Raw genomic sequence first — 17501 nt, 5'->3', positions numbered from 1 at the left:
CAGGATTAATAGCATCAGCATCTGCTACAGAGTCAGAATCTGATTTTAAATAAGATCCCCAGAGATTCAATACACATTAGAATTTGAGCAACATTAGAACAGGGTTTCACAGTCTTGTCTCCATATTAACATCTCATGAGAAGCTTTTAAATATCCCACTACCCAGTTGTGCCAAAGATTCAAATCAAAATCTCTAGGATTACAATATTATTGACTATATCCTCTATGCAATTATCAGTTTGTTCTCTGTATCTATAAATTGGTTTCTTTTTGTTCATTTGTTTTTTAGATTCTACATAAAAGCGAAATCATATGGTATTTGTCTTTCTCTGTATGATTTATTTCACTTAGTATTATCTCCTCTAGGTCCATCCAGGTTGTTGCAACTGGCAAGATTTCACTCTTTTTTACAGCTAAGTAATATTCTATTATATATATGTACCACTTCTTTATTCATTCATCTATTTATGGGCACTTGGGTTGTTTCCATATTTTAGCTATCATAAATAATGCTACAATCAACATAGGGGTGCATATGTCTTTTCAAATTAGTGTTTTGGATTTCTTCGGCTAAATACCCAGAAGTAGAATTGCTGGGTCATATGGTAGTTCTATTTTTAATTTTTTGAGGAACCTCCAAACTGTTTTCCATAGTGGCTGTGCCAATCGGCAATCCTAATAGCACATAAAGGTCCCCTTTTCTCCACATCCTTGGCAACACTTGTTATCTGTTGATTTATTGATGATAGCCATTCTGACAGGTGTGAGGTAATATCTCATTATGGTTTTAATTTTCATTTCTCTGATGATTAGTGACATTGAGCATCTTTTCATATGTCTATTAGACATCCGTATGTTCCCTTTGGAGAAGTATCTATTCAGGTCCTCTCCCCATTTTTTAATTAGATTGTTTGGTTTTTGGTATTAAGTTGTATGAATGTCTTATATATTTTTGGATATTAACCTGTTATTGAATTTATCATTGGTGAATATCTTCTCCCGTTCAGTAGGTTATCTTTTTGTTTTGTTGATGGTTTCTTTTGCTATGCAAAAGGTTTTTAGTTTCATGTAGTCCTATTTGTTTATTTTTTCTTTTGTTTCCCTGGCCCAAGGAGACATATCCAAAAATATTACTAAGAGCAATGTCACAGAGTTTACTGCCTATGTTTTTTCTAGGAGTTTTATGGTTTCAGTCCTTATATTTGTCTTTCATTTTGAGTTTATTCTTATATATGGTACAAGAAAGTAGTCTGCTTTCGTTTTTTTGCATTTATCTGTCCAGTTTTCACCACATCATTTATTGAAGAGACTGTCTTTACCCCATTGTATATTTTTGCCTCATTTGTCATAGATTAATTGACCGTATAGGCAAGATTTTATTTCTAGGGTATGGTGTCACATTGGTACTAGATTTATCGGGGTGATCACTTAGTAAGTTATATAAATGTCTAATCACAATGTTGTACCCCTGAAACTAATATAATATTGTATGTCAACTATAATTAAAAATAAAAAAATTATATATATGTGTGTATATATATATATATATACACATATATATATACATACATCGCTGTGATCTTGGGGCAAGCAAAGATTTTAAAATAGGATACAAAAGTAGAAATTATACAAAAAAATTGATAAAGTAGTTTTTTTCAAAATTAAAATGTTTGCTCTTCAAAAAACCCTATTACGAAAACAAAATGGCAAGGGAAAAAAAATTCTAAGAGTAGAACCCAGGTATCAGGTTTTTGTTGTTTCTTTATCTTCTCAAATGATTCTAATATGTAACCATGCTTGAGACCCACTAGCTCAGAACCTTACTTACAGTTTACACCAGAGACTTCAGCTAGGGTTCTGAAAGCATGAGGATGATGGGAATGTGCAGAATCTCTGGGCTTAAGGAGGAGGTTTCAAACAACCACAGAAGGGAAAGAGATGTTTTTTATTGAGCTCCACTTTCAGCCAGGTATTGTTTCATTCCTTCATTCTTATATAGATTCCTTCAAGACAATCCTGTCAGGTAAGTATTGTTAAATATTTTTAAAATGAGAAAATTGAGGCTCAGAAAGGGAGTGATTTGCCCAAGGTTATGTAGCTAGTAAATCGTATTTTCCTACTCTAAAGTTCATGCTCTATTTCCCTCCCCTCCCAGGCCCTCTCCTGCTGTGCCTCCCACGATATTTTTATTTTTATTAACTCGAAGCACAGTTTCAGGAGTGATAGGTAGAAATGGGGTGGTTGCATTTCCAGGGTCATTCTACAAGTATCATCAGAATGGAATGTGGGGAAAGATCCAAACTCGAAGCTTTTCAGGATAAGATGAGCAGAAAACTAGGGAAGTCCAGACCCACCCAGCTGGGTGGTGGTCCTGGGTGGGACCTGGTCATAGTGTCTTTGCCCTAGCTGACTAATGCAACCTCCTTAGGGTGAAATGACCATACTGCTATGTTAAATGTATTGCTCACTAAAACAAAACAAAACAAAACAAAACAAAACAAAACAAAACAGCTCAACTGAGATAAAATTGACATGTGATAAAGTGCACACATTTAAAGCACACAATTTGTTAAGTATTGATATACATCTACACTCATGAAACCATCACTACAATCAAGATAACGAACATATGAACCCCCCCAAACTTTTCTTTGTGTTTTTTTGTGATAATTTTTTCCTGTTCCTCCTCACTCCCAGGTAAACAGATTAGCTGTCTGTATAGATAATAAGTTTGCATTTTCTAAAGTTTTATACAAATGGAATCATGCAATATATATTACTTGTTGGTCTGACTTCTTTCAATCACCATAATTATTTTGAAATTATTTAAATTGTTGCATGTATCAAATGTTTTTGTTTATTTACCTAGTGAGAAGTTGTAATATAATAAGAAATACAATGGAATATTACTCAGCTATAAGAAAAGATGAAATATTGCCATTTGTGACAACATGGATAGATCTTGAAATAATCATGCTTAGCGAAATAAGTCAGACAGAAAAAGGTGAGAAGCATATGATTTCACTCATGTAGAATATAAAACTGAAAGCAATAAATGAAAAGACAAAAACAAAAACTCATATACACAGACAACAGTTTAGTGGTTACCAGAGGGAAAAGGGCAAAGGGGGAGGTAGATAAGGGCAAAGGGGATACGATACATGGTGACAGGAGATTTGACACAGGGTGTTGAACACACAATGCAACATACAGATGATATGTTATTGAACACTTGAAACCTATATAATTTTATTAACCAATATTACCCCAATAAATTTAATTTAAAAAGTATACATATATATTTGGCCTTTGTCCCCAAATCCTGACAGAGAGCTCCTAAAACCTTTGAGTGATGAGTGCCTTTGGTATGCTAATGAGATGACTTGGCTGCCTAGATAGCTTCAGGATGAAGGCTAGCCACCAGAAAGACCAATGCATGAGTTCCGTATGCTCCACATACTTTACCATCACTTGATATGTTAAATCTTTTTAACTTTGGATATTCTAATAAATGTATAGCGACATGTTATTGTGGTATTGTGGTTTTAATTTGCATTTTTCTAATGATGTTGAGCATCTTTTCATATATTTATTCAGAATGTGTATGTGTGTGTATGTATATGTTTTAATTGTTTGCCCATTTTTTACAGTTGTTTCCTATTACTGCATTTTACGAGTTCTCTATACATACTGGATAAATGTAATTCATGTGATCTGAAAATAATTTCTCCCAGTCTACAGTTTGTCCTTTTATTCTCTTAATGGCATCTTTTGAAGAGCCAATTTCAAATGAAGTTCAACTTATCAGTTTCTCCTTTTGTGGATTGTGGTTTTCGTGTTGTATCTAAGAACCTTTTGCCTAATCCAAGAGCACAAAAATTTTCTTCAATATTTTATTATAGAATTTTTATAGTTTTAAATTTTACATTGAGTTTTAAAGTTTTACATTGGATACATCTATGATCTAAGTGCAAGGTATGAATCGAAAAATTTTTAATATGGATATTTAATTGTTCCAGTACCATTTATTAAAAACACTGTCCTTTTTCCACTGAATGGCTTTTAAATTTTGTCAAACCTGTTGTCTATATGTATAGGTATTTCTGGACTCTGTTTTGTTTCATTAATGTATTTTCTATCTTGAATACTACCTTACTGTCTTGATTACTTACTGTAGCTTTAAATTTAGTGCAAAATTCAGGTAGTGAAAGTTATCCAGCTTTGTTCTTCTTTTTCTATGTTATTTTGCTCATTTTAGGTCCTTTAATTTTCAAAATAAACTTTACTGTGAGAAAATATCCTGTTGGAATTTTAATTGGGATTGTGTTGAATTTATAAATCAATTTGGGGAAAAGCTATCTTAATAATATTGAGTATTCCAATCCATGAAGATGGTATTTCTCTTCATATATTTACATCTTATTCTCTTAGTGGCATTTGTAGTTTTTATTATAGAGGTCTTGCAAATCTTCTGTCAGATTTACTTTCAAGTATTTCATATTTTGATGGTATTAGAAAGATTGCTTTTTTATATTGATTTCTAATTGTTCATTGCTATTGTATAAAATAAATTTTTCTGCTTATCTTGTATCCTGCAAACTTGCTAACCTTATAGTTTATTTGTAGATTCTTTCTGATTTTCTACAAAGACAATAATGTCATCTGTGTGTAACAAAAATTTTACTTCTACCTTTACAAACTAAATGCCTTTCATTTGTTTTCTTGCCTTATTTGACTGGCTAGAACATCCCATAGAATAGAAGTTGTGACAGCAGACATCCTTGCCTTGTTCCAGAACTTAATGGAAAAGATTTAGTTTTTCATCATCTAGTGTTAGATGCCCTTTATCAGATTAAATTTCCTTCTACTCCTAGTTGTTGTTGTTTTAATCAGGAATGGATGTTTGCTTCTGCGAAATGCTTTTTCTGCATTAAGATGATCATATGGCCTTTCTTCTTGTCTATTAATATGATGAATTACACTGCTTGGTTTAAAAAATGCTAGCTCAACATTGCATTCCTGGGATAAACCCCATTTGGTCACATTTATCCTTTTTATATACCGTTGCATTAAATTTCTTATAATGTTGTTAAGAGTTTTCCATCTATGTTTATGAGGAATATTGGTTTATAATTTACTTGAAGTGTCTTTATCTGGCTTTAGCATCAGAGTAATTCTGGCCTCATAGGATAAGTTCAGAAGGGTTCACTTTTCTTCAATTTTCTGGAAGAGTTTGTGTACAAATGGTATTATTTCTTCCTTAAATGTTTGGTATAATTCCCAAGTGAAGTCGTCTGGGCCTAGGGTTCTTTTGGCAGTAATATTTTAAACTATAAATGCAGTTTTTAAAAATAGATACAGGGTTATTCAGGTTATGTATTCTCCAGGAAGTTTTGGTAGTGTCTTAAGCAATGTGTTCATTTCATCTAAGCTATTAAATTTATTAGCATAGTTATTCCTACATTCTCCTATTATTTGTTAATGTCTGTAAAAACTGTAGTGATGTCACCTCTCTAACTCTGGTTTCTGATAACGGTAATCTGTGTCTTCTTTTTTTTTCTCCCGATCACTCTGGCCAGAGGTTTATCAATTTTATTGATCTTCTCAAAGAAACAGCTTCTACTTTTATTGATTTTACTCTATTGTTTTGCTGTTTTCCATTTCAATGCCTTTTATTGTAATCTTTATTTCCTTTCTCCTTCTTACTTTGGATTTGTAGGAGATCCAGTGAGTGTCCACCAAAGAGTTGGAAAATTGTTGTGGGGTGTGTGTGATGGAGCAGGGTGGGGGGCGAGGGGAGAGAAATAACCTATACATATTTTAGTGGCCAGAAGTATTCTGTGACAGGTGTTTTTTTTCCTTACAGTTTTTTTCTCCATAATCATGGCAGTCTAAATTTCAGCTTAGATTTTTAGCCTCTTTGTAACTCTCTTCTTGATTTCTAGATTCTTGCCTGGCATGTGTACAGCTTAAGAACTGGCAGCATCTTCAAGAGGGAAAATGAATGGAGAATGTCAGTCCCACTTCTCTATGGTTCTTCTCTCTCTAGGATATTGGTACCTTAAGTTCTAGTTGTTATTAGCCCTGAACTCTATTTTCTCATTTCTCTAATCCAATACTTTCTCGAGCAATATGTACTTTTCAGCATCACGCCCTGAGCCTTCAACATGTGCAAATACCTTGAGGAAGAAAAGCAGCCTAGCTTTCTCTCAAATCATGACTCCTAACCTCCTGACTGTCTTAATTTTTCTCCAATGCTTTCAATTAGCTAGTTTTTAAAATATGTATCCAGTTTCTATAGTTTTCTCAACTAAAATATGATGCATATTAACTTTTTCTTCAGAACCAGAAGATTTTAAATACATTTTGTTTCCTTCTTAAGAACTTTCTAATAATCTTAAAACCCTAAAATTTAAATGTATGAAGAATGTCAGTCCTGCTTCTTAATGGTTTTTTTGTCTAGTACATTGATACCCTAAGTTCTGGTTATTTTATTATCTCTAAAATCAATTCTCCTCTAACAGGTAAAATTATAACACTTTAAAATGAGTCTTTCTAATAAATACTTCCAGTTTATATCCTAATATGTCAAAACACAGGTATACAGTAATGCTTAAATCAAAGCAACAGTTTTAGAAGAAATCCATTTATTTTTCATGATATAAGAAATGGTGACAAAGAACAATTTGGCAAGAACGTATAAACAAAATTAAGTAAATAAAAAGAAAAACTCAAACCCTACTTGTCATACTTTAATTCATTTTAAATCAATTACACAAAGATAAAGAAGCATTGCTTGGGCCTTAAAGATACTAAAGAAACTGAGATAAAGATGAGATGAAAAACTGTATAAGACAAAGATTAAACTCCATTATTGTGTCATTAGACTGAATATTTTAAAAACAGAATGAAGTTCTCGCCAATAAGCCCTTAAGAAAACAACTGAAAAAATATTTTTCTCAAATCAAAGACTAGAACTGGTAATAGGATTGGAGCTGTAAGGATGACTCTAGCAGAGTATGAAAATTATAATTCTGGATGTACTGGTTTCATCCCTTTGTTTATGCAGTGACAGAAGGATTTTCTTTACTATGACAAATGACAAAACAACATTGAAAACTGTACTGATGCTACAATTATACTTCCCCATAATCATTTACATGTGGATCAGAATTAAAGTTCAATAATAGTAGATTAGAGCAAGGAATTGAGTGATCTTCAAAATCTTTTATCACTTATGTTTGCACATAAGTTTACATCAAATATAAATTTAAAAATAAGATTACATATACATGAAAGTTAGAATAGAAAATACTCTAGGGGCTAAAACTATGGGTGATGTATTATTTTTTCTCTTATGTTTCTATAGTTTAAAATTTGCTGTGCATTATTTTGTTAATGAAAAAAAAACATATACTATTAAAAGAAATGAACTGTTTTTCAAAATAGTTTTTAGTGAAATTCTCTCAAAGCTGTAATATGTCAGTGTGCAGCCTCACTCTGTGGTGGCTGCTCCTTACTATGATAGAGCTTTAATTATTCAGCACACTAAAAAGATCCTGTCTGACTGCTATCTCAAAGAAAGAAATGCAGGCTCATGTTAACCCAAAGAGACTAGTCTTATGGTACAGACTGGGCAGTATTGGTGCTGACAAGGAATAAAAAGCACTTAGGTTTGTAATTTCTTCAGTGGCTTTTTGGTAATTTTGTGAGATCTTGTGTGTTCAGGTCTGGTAAAGGAGAGAAGATTGGCAGATACCTACTCATCAAGCAATAGCTGGGGAGAAATCCAAGTAAACTGTCAAAATAGTTTTGAAAGAAAGAAATTTTCATAAACCTTAATAAATTACACCTTGGTTTTATTTTCCTCCTTTGTCATAATTTTTATTTTCTTTTGTTTGAAAAATCCCACCAAATAAGCCAAATATTTTGGAAGTCTTATCAATGCTTTTGTCATGTCTTATAAAATTTTATTTCTAGGGACCCAACCAAGTCTTCTTTGACAAGTTTTATTATGTATGTTCAGGGAAAATTGGCAGGCCCAGGATAAAGCTCACTGGCTACAAGCTGACTTGGGATTTTGCTAATAGTGGCAAGCCCAATCATTTGCATTGTCCTTTAGGACATCATCATTATCCCTGGCGTTACTGCAATCTCCACAGAGAGAGGAGAAAGCCATATATAGACCATGATTAGAAAGAATTCTCTAAGGAAAACTTGTTTTTCAAGCCACTGTCCTTGCCTAGAATGACTACTCTGTCCTCATATAAATTCTACTTGGTTCACAAGGCCCATTTACTCAACAGATATTGAATATCTGCTTTGTGTCAGACGTTTTAGGCAATGGATACACAATGGCAAACAAGACAGACAAGATTCCTGCTCTCATGAATCTTATATTGCAAGAAATACATTAAACGAGTAAACTGAATTTCAGATAACTAGGGGAAAATGGTACATGTGGTGGGAAAGAGGTCTATTACATCAGTCAAGGAAAGCTACACTGAGGTCACATTTGAGCAGAGAGCTGAAATAAGAGAGTGAAACTGGTAGTCTAAAAAGAATGTTCCAGGTGAAGAGGTAGAATCCAGTTCCATTCTTCCATTTTCAATCAGCTCTGCTTCCCCCAGCTTGCAATGAGCAAACTCTTACAATAGCACTTGTCTGTCAGATTTATTAGGCACTGAATGTATGTTGCATTACAATGCTATTTGTCTTGAGAGGTTGAGATGCTTGTTCTCCACTCAAAACTGAGCTCCTTCAGGCAAGAGCCTTGTCCTATGATGCTTGATATACCCCAAACTCCAAATAGTACTCTCTGGTCACAAACATTCAATAAACACTCACAATGATCTGTGCTATTGTTAAGGCTTTAAGGAGCATATCAACTCTCGACAAAAGATAGAGCTGGGCAGAGGGTAGTGAGAAGTTCCAGTTGTTTAAAAAAGTATGTCCAATAAATACAAGTTGTTTTGAATTTCTTATTAGGTTTATTTTGTAATAAACTGATAATGTTGTAAATGTGTTTATAATTTATTAGAAGGATCCACTTTCCTTAACTGAAATTGCAAAGAAAGTGCAGCACCTTTATTTAGTTGCTAAGGAATGGCTTTTGTCTTAGGTCATTAGAATGAAAAGTCATTCTTGAACTAAAATAATGCAAACTTCATAGCTGCAGTTTGTAATTAGCCTTTCCTTTTGTTATATAATATTTCAAGAGAGAATCAAAGGCCCATGACTGTTGCTATTTTTCCTGAGCTGAGACAGCACACTGACAGATTATTCACACTGCATTGTGTTATGTGATATTGGAATCCTAACAGTGGTTGTAAAATTTCGTAGTTTAAGAAAATGATACAGCCCTGGAGACATGTTCTAAATGAACACCAATATGATGTTTGAAATTGAAAAGGTGAAACATCTATACTTTGCCTTTATAAAGTAATCAAATACCATCAACCTAGAAGTAAGAGTACTGTAATTTTTGGCTTTATTCTGAATTAGAATAATGTCTCCTTGTTGAATGACTAATGGAAGATCTGCTACTTTGGGAATGAAAGTTAATATATTAACAATAGTAACTTTGTCAGCAAGTAGTCTTTTCCCCATTTTAAGAAAAGGATTTGGTTGAGAAAAGTTAAGCAATTTGTTTATGATCACACAACATGCCAGAGATGAAATTCAAAAATTCAAATCTAGATCTGCTTGAGAAAGTCACTTTCGCATCAATGATATTCGAATTTAGCATGCAAATGCAGATTCTCAGATAGCTTTTTGGAACATGCATTTTTATAAACATATTGTGTAAATGTGATATGGCCTGCAATCCATTCTTAAGAATAAGAGCCCATTATTTCTGAGAACTGCTTACTCAAGAAATTCAGAAATCACATATCTTCATGACAAACTGTATTCATTTATTTTTATCTGGATATCAACCTGAATAGTCCTCAGCCACTGTAGTCCTAGAATTCTTACCTGAGAGGCTATGTGATAAGGTACTCCAGGAGCATTTTATGAATGCAGAGAATTTTTGCTAAATTAAATATGGTAAAAAATAAGCCTACCTTCCCTGAATTAACCATAAGATATAATCCATCATCCAGACCGGAACACTGTTGAAAATGAAAGGGGCACTATTAATAATTATGTCAAGACAACAGGCATTAACTGGCTTCATCACAAGCAAACCAAGACTTATGAGAAAAGTCAGTCAAGCTTTTCTTACCATATCCCACCACTGTTACATATTTTTATACACTCAATATTATCCATGTTCCTAGTCTAAAACAATAAGTAGGTTTACCATCTGTTTCATTTTATTTTGAATATTATTTAAGAACATTATTTAAAAGGAAAAGAAGTACTTTTTTGCGTTCACAAAGTCGATCCAATACGGGGACGCAGCTGTGAAGTACTTGGAAGAGAACACCAGCCAAGGTCTGCATTTAAATCCCAGAATGCTACTTTGTAGATGTGACCTCAGACAAAGTATTTCCCTCTTATTTGAGCCTCAGTTTCACCATCTGTAAAGTAAGAGGATGATCTCTACTTCCGAGTTTAGTGGATCAAATAAGGTAATAAATACATCTAAAAGTGTCTCATAAAAGCTGGATAATGTTATATACATGGACAATAAATATGAAAGAAAAAAACACAAGACATCCTTCTGACAGCAGCTGCAGTGATACAACTAGGCGTTTTTGATGTATCGCCACTTCCCACATCGGAGTTCTGGGCAGGATGGTATTCTGGATCTCTCATACTCTCAGGAATGAAAATGATGACTGTTTATAGTAGAATGACCACTACGGTTGTCTATATTATTAAATTACACCTCAACAACAACGAAAAAACAATCCCATCTTCAGCATCGACAGCACCGGCAATGACTTTCAAGGGCACGGTACTACTACATTCTCATTATATTATCAGCAATGGTGTTAAGTCCTCTGACTCCATCCTTGGAGCCAGGGCAGGTCAGCACCAATACAACCTTGCAGCATGAGCTTGTGAAGAAAGCATGTGACTGACTGTTAGGACCCTCAAGTATTAAGACCGCCTCAGCCACTATTTAGCCGCATGACCTTGGGCAAGATGTGCCTGTAAAATGAGGGGATAGACTAGAGGATCATTAAGGACCCTACAAGGTCTGATATTCTATGATTCTAAGACATTTTTGTCATTTTATAAGTCTAGACATCTTATGAAATGCCTTCTTCTTAGATATTTTCTTATCCTTTCTCATAACAGAAGGAAAAGTTTAAGCACAATTAAACAGAAATAGACTTTGAAATAGAGATTTAAAGTAGTTTCAGGATACATTTAAACCCATATGCACAGATAAAATAGGTGTTCAATTAAGAAACATTTATTCTTTCTCACATGAAACTGAAATTGCAGTTTAAACACAAACTAAGAAACTCGTTTTACAAGGTAATTTGCTATATGACCATGACCTTGAAGTGTTAGACAAGAAAATTATTAAAGGCCCATAAGTCCTGAATTTTGCAATTCTGATATATTCTAGGCATTTTATGTGTCTTAGATGACTGCCTTCATTTCTAGATATTTCCTTCACATTTTCCAGTCTATTCTCATTACAGAAGAAAACATTTAGCATACAATTACATAAATAGCAGTTTTAAAAAGAGATTTAAAATAACTTCAGGATACATTTACACTGAAACAAACAGTTGCTGAGTAAGGAAACACTTATTCACAGTCTCATTAATTATGGGAAAAATATGAAACAAGTAATATTTGTCTTACAAGGTAACTAAACTCTTTTAATTTTCTAACTAGAGACATGTACAACACTTACAGCATTTACACAATACTATTTTCAAAATAGGTTTTTGACTTCTAAGAATTAAAGTTCTCAGTGACAAGCTTTAGATACACAGCTTAGCCCAACTTTGTCACAAGAAGCAACTACACACAAATAGTCCCCCACACTCCCCAGCATCAGAAAATGAAATTAGAAACTTAAGACAGAAAAAAAATCTCCCCAAAGTATAAAAGATTAAGATCCAAAGAACATGTTTACAAATTAACATAGGATCTCGATTATTAAACTGAACAAGTGACTTAATTTGCATATTAACTCTTTTTCTTACTACTGACTCCTTTCCTTCTGATTCTGGGAATATTTATGCTACACCAATATTTATGGGCAAGACACTGGGAGCACAGAGGAAGATTAGATGTGGTCTCAGTGGTGTGCTGCTAAATGTTTAACAACCAGCTCTTGAGGGGAGGAGAAGAATTTAATTATAGATAGTACTTACCAATTTCGATGGGGTAAAATACTCCCACTATGTCAGATTTCAAGCTACCAACAACTTGATAACTGGCTCACAAAATTCCTGAAACCTTAACAATCATCTCTCACAAGCCATTATAAGCCAGATACAACAAAACACTATACGGTCTCCACCTTCAAGTAGCTCATAATCTCTTCATGGGTATATATTTTAAAGAACAGAAAAGAAAGGGGAAGATCAAGATAAAATTTAAATAATTACATATATTTTTTTGTATGCAGTTTTAAAAGTAAAAAAAACCCACTAAAATCTGTGGAATTTTCCTACTTCTCTTATTTACTATTTCACTTTTTCTCTTGCTTAAATTTATTCCAGAAATTTAAAATGTAGTGTAATGGAGGAAAGTAAAGAGTGAGTGGAATAAGGAAAAAACACAAGAAAAGACATCCTAAGGTACACAGTAACAGTTATTATGTTTACACTGGAAGAAAATACCTACTAAGGTAAGGGAAATATGATGTAACCTTTAAAATTCTATCTTCTTTAAGCCTTTTCAGTTCAGTTCACAGTCCTGAAGATTTGTCCTGTCCTCTTTGGCTGCAGCTTTGATGAGATTAGGTAACTTCTTTTGCACAATACTGAGGAGTGTACATTTTCACAACACTCACACAATAAGCTTGTGACAAAAGGCAAAACTAAATTATGCAGTTGAAACTCCTTTGCATAGTCACCCCTTATATTAGATCTTGGGCAAGTGCCGGCTGGAGTGACCAGGAAATTCTTCTGGTAGCAAAACATGGAGCCTGCAGGTTGGGCATGTCCCCTGCTGCATTAACCAAGGTCTAATGCACTAAGGAGCAAAAAGATTCACATCAGTCTTTCAGATGCAGCCTAGGAGAGGCAGCTATTAATCTATACATCAGAGTTGCCAACCAACTTATCTATCGGTGAGTCTTAAAGCCTTTATCTGGAGGATTGCCAAGCTGACCACTACAATCATGGCACCTTCACTATGGCTTGCTGAGTAATAGTGGAAGAACTTTCAGCCAGTTTATTCTACTAGGATCCTTCCCCTAACTCCAATTTTCAGGATGACTAGCAGTTCTTCCTAACAAGGAGGTTAAAAAAACCTGCTATATTTTTTTCTCTAGTTTATTATATATTGTTCTCATTCATAATAAAGAAAAAGTCATAAATAAACATACAAAACTCACCAAGACCTTGTACCAAGTGCTAATGGTGTTTTTAAGTTAAAACCCCTAGACGGTGAATCTACCTTTCATGTTGTTCTTTCTTTGGTGACAAGAGTAGTGCTCTTTGGATGGTAACTATCTATTAAGTCATTTGTTTGAATACTGACTTTCCAAAAACAAATAATTTTTACCTGTATGAATAATGGAGAGCCAGGTCACATGAGAGAGGATTCAAAATATAAAGCTCATTAATTCTAACCCAAAAAATAACCTGAATAAATTACCTGTATTCTATTCAATGGGTAATGACAAAGAATAAAATAAGTTTTGTGAAACATTTATTTTCTAAATGGATCGGACTTTTAAAATTTCAAATGGGAAAGATGGGTGACTAAGTATCTATCTTGGAGATCTTTCGAAATTAGCTATTCTGTGTAGATGCAAAATATAATTCTGTGTAGCATGTACCAGATATCTATGAAATGCTGTTTTACAGATATGGCCTGAATGAGTTGACTACTGTTCATTTATCCAAGAAGCTTTTCTTGCGTAAGATTATCTTTTCCTGTGTCAAATTATATCTCTGCAGCAGAAGACTTGGATCATAAATTATATATCAATAGTACCTGTACAGCAGCAACACTAGGAGTTAATTTATATAAATGCCAAGAATCAAAAGAAGATATGACAGCCTCACATTTTTCTAACATTAAAACTCAAGCCTGAAAAGCTTCAAAAGCAAATATAGGATCCTGGACAGACTACCAAGGTCATTAGGTATGGACAAAGGACACTGTGTGTTATTTATAGCACATTAAGGCGCAGGAGCACTGTTGCCAAACTGCCATTGAACTGCCATGCCAATCAATATTCCTCCCAGTTGTATTCAAGGGAACTGCCTACTCTTTACCATTTAAATACCACTGTAGTCCCCTTCCCATAAGGTGTATAGAGATCTGAAAAAGCATAATGAAATCCATGGCTAGGTATTGGGAAACAATATAAATATTTCTGCATGGTAGCCCAAAGCTCAGCATTATATCCAGTGGAATTCATGACAAAACACTGGATAATGATACATGCATATGATTTCAAGTAAGGCAGCATGAATCTCACTTAGTTGATTAATAGTAAAATATTTAAAAGATAAGTTTACCTGAGAATGGAATTTGTGAGCACAAGGCAAAACAGAGAGGTTTTCTGGAGAGAGATTCTCATGACAAATCACACAAGGCTCCTTTTCTTCTTCTTCATCATCCTAGGGAAAATACACATAAGATCTAGTCGGCTCATTTCTTTCTCCCAAACTTAAATGTATTTACAATCAACATTCTCAGTCTCACCAAATTATTGGCTCCTTCCCACGTAGCAGGACCTTGTGAACTGAGGGGCCTCCAGGCTGGTTTTGGGGGCTGGGAAGCATTGGACTGTGGTGGAGTATGACTGGGTGAAACACAACTACCATTTGGCACTGATTTACCTTGACTCTGAAAAGAAGAATATTATACTTATTTTTTTAGAACTGTTTTAAAATAAGAAAACTAATAAAAGCACAGAATGTGGTACAATGAGAATTGGCAAAAGGGTAAAGGTCAATCAGACCTAGGATATATTGGCAATATTACTTAAATACTTAGAGTCAGGTAAAGACAAAAATAACTACATATCCCTTTTAAGTTAAAACAGTGTTTGCAGAAAAATTTCAAAAATGTCTTCTTTAGAATCATTCAAAGTAAATGATTTTCTAGAGTAAATTTCAAGAGGGTCAGTTTTATTCTAGAATGATCAGGAGGTAAGTATTTCAAAAAACTTCCCATGCCATTTGTCTAACTGAAGTTAAACTGTTTATTGTTAATAGATGATTTATTATAATTACAGGCTATTGATATTTCTGAACATGTTATGGGGATAATTACGACAGCTAACTAGTATAGTTAAGGGACTGAGGGAATTCAAGATAGAAACTTGATGAACATAGCCTCCACAAGAAGACACAGCACTGAGAAGGGTAGGAGAGATATGGTCCCCGCCAAGGGAAAAAAAATCACACCCCAGCCACTGTGTTCCACAGTGTGGAGGGATCTCAAGGGATCTTGAGGAGTGAGGGATTCAAGTTCCACATTAACCATCCCAACTCTTAGATTGTGCAGAGGACAGATGAGCGCCCAAACACTTGGCTTTAAAAAACCAATAGAAGATACATCCAGGAAAACTATAGAACTGCAGTGAAGAGCTCATGCATAGACTCACTCGAACTGAAAAGCAGTGAGAAAACACCAAGATAGAAAAGCACATACAGTACAGGTAAAGGGGACCACTTACTAATCTTGGAATGCCCTAAAGTGAGGCAGGAAGCAGCAGCAGGATCTAAAACACGGAAGTTTTTAGTTTTTACAATCTAGTAAGGTCATGCTATCGCTGGTAGTAGCAGATTACATTTTATAATTCTCCTTCTAGCCTTCTAACACCATTTTATAATTCTCCTTCTAACATATGTTCTGATGAAAGCTTCACAGATCACTACACCTCAACTAGTCTATGCAGCTAGCCTGCAGCAGTCACTACTTGCCACAACAGAAAGGTGCATGCTCCCCACACAGAGGATACCTCTGGAACACCTAGCTCTAGTGGCTGGAGGAAATTGTGCTGCTGGGCCCCACAGGACATCACCTACATAAGGCGACCTCTTCAAGACTAGGAGACATAGCCGATCTACTTAATATATAGAAACAAACACAGAAAATTAGGCAAAATAAGAAGACAGAGGAATATGTTCCAAACCAAAGAACAAGCTAAAAACTCAGTAAAAGGACTAAATGAATGAAGAAAAGCAATCGGCATGATAAAGTGATCAAAGTACTGATCATAAAGATGCTCACTGAATTTGAGAGAGAAATGAACAAACAGTGGAGATTTCAACAAAGAAAAAATATAACAAAGTACTAATCAGCTAAAGAATACTATAAACTGAAATGAAAAATACACAAGGGAATCACAGTAGATTAGATGATATAGAAAAACAGATCAGTGACCTGGAAGGCAGAACAGTGGAAATCATCCAAGCTGAACAACAAGAAGAAAAAGCAATTTTAAAAATGAGGATCGTTTAAGGGACCTCTGGGACATCAAGCATACTAACATTTGCAATATAGAGATCCTAGAAAGAGAAGAGAGAAAGAGGCAGAAAATTTATTTGAAGAAATAACAGCTGAAAACTCCCCTAACCTGGGTAAGTAAATAAGACATCAAGGTCCAGGAAGCACAGAGTCTCAAACAAGATGAACCCAAAGAGGTCCACACCAAGACACATGAGAATCAAAATGTCAAAAATTAAAGATAAAGAATCTTAAAGGCAGGCAGAAAAATGGAACTAGTTACAAACCAGGGAACCCCCATAAGACTATCAGCTGATTTTTAAGCAGAAACTTTGCAAGCCAGAAGGGAATGGCACAATATATTCAAAGTGCTGGAAAAAAACAAAACAAAACAAAAAACTACAACCAAGAATACTCTATTGGCAAGGTTATTGTTCTGAATGAAAGGACAGATAAACAGTTTTCCAGATAAGCAAAAGCTAAAGGAGTTCATCACCATTAAATTAGCCTCACTTCAATTCTCAAGACAGACACAGACTATAAGTGAAGGAATGAAAAAAGATATTCCATGCAAATGGAAACAAAAAGAAACTTGGGGTAGCAATACTAACATCAGTCAAAATAGATTTTAAAACAAAGACTGTAACAAGATAAAGAACGACGTTTATCCTAAAATATTTAGAACAACTGAAATCACATCAAGTACCTTTTCTGACTATTAACAGTTTGAAACTAGAAGTCAATTACAAGAAGAAAATTAGAAAAAACAGAAACATGTAGAGGTCAAGCAACATGCTATTAAACAACCAATGGGTCAATGAAGCAATCGAAAAGAAAATTAATAAAAACACACTGAGATAAATGAAAATGGAAACAATGATCTAAAATCTATGGGATGCAGCATTTATAGTAATATAGGCCTACCTCAAGGAACAAGAAAAATCTCA

General features: G+C 34.3%; 1 protein-coding gene across 19 annotated transcripts in view; it reads right to left on the bottom strand.

The window, feature by feature from the left end:
- Positions 1–9894: 9894 nt before the first annotated feature.
- Positions 9895–17501, bottom strand: part of DZIP3 (DAZ interacting zinc finger protein 3) — a 97393-nt gene continuing 89786 nt past the window's right edge. For 13 of the 19 annotated variants that reach the window (XM_039856892.1, XM_039856891.1, XM_039856900.1 and 10 more), the window contains 3 exons: positions 14803–14946; positions 14616–14717; positions 11350–13116 (listed from right to left, as the gene is read on the bottom strand). In XM_039856892.1, coding sequence (XP_039712826.1) covers positions 13006–13116; positions 14616–14717; positions 14803–14946 — 357 coding nt within the window. In that variant the 3' untranslated portion in view covers positions 11350–13005. Of the gene's footprint in view, positions 10527–11349; positions 13117–14615; positions 14718–14802; positions 14947–17501 lie in introns of those variants that run through there. The other 6 variants (XM_039856898.1, XM_039856902.1, XM_039856899.1 and 3 more) reach the window with 3 other exon arrangements.

The sequence above is a fragment of the Pteropus medius genome, unplaced genomic scaffold (assembly GCF_902729225.1).
Source record: "Pteropus medius unplaced genomic scaffold, Ma_sr-lr_union100, whole genome shotgun sequence".
NCBI classification, from domain to species: domain Eukaryota; kingdom Metazoa; phylum Chordata; class Mammalia; order Chiroptera; family Pteropodidae; genus Pteropus; species Pteropus medius.
This window is presented reverse-complemented; position numbering and strand designations above follow the sequence as displayed.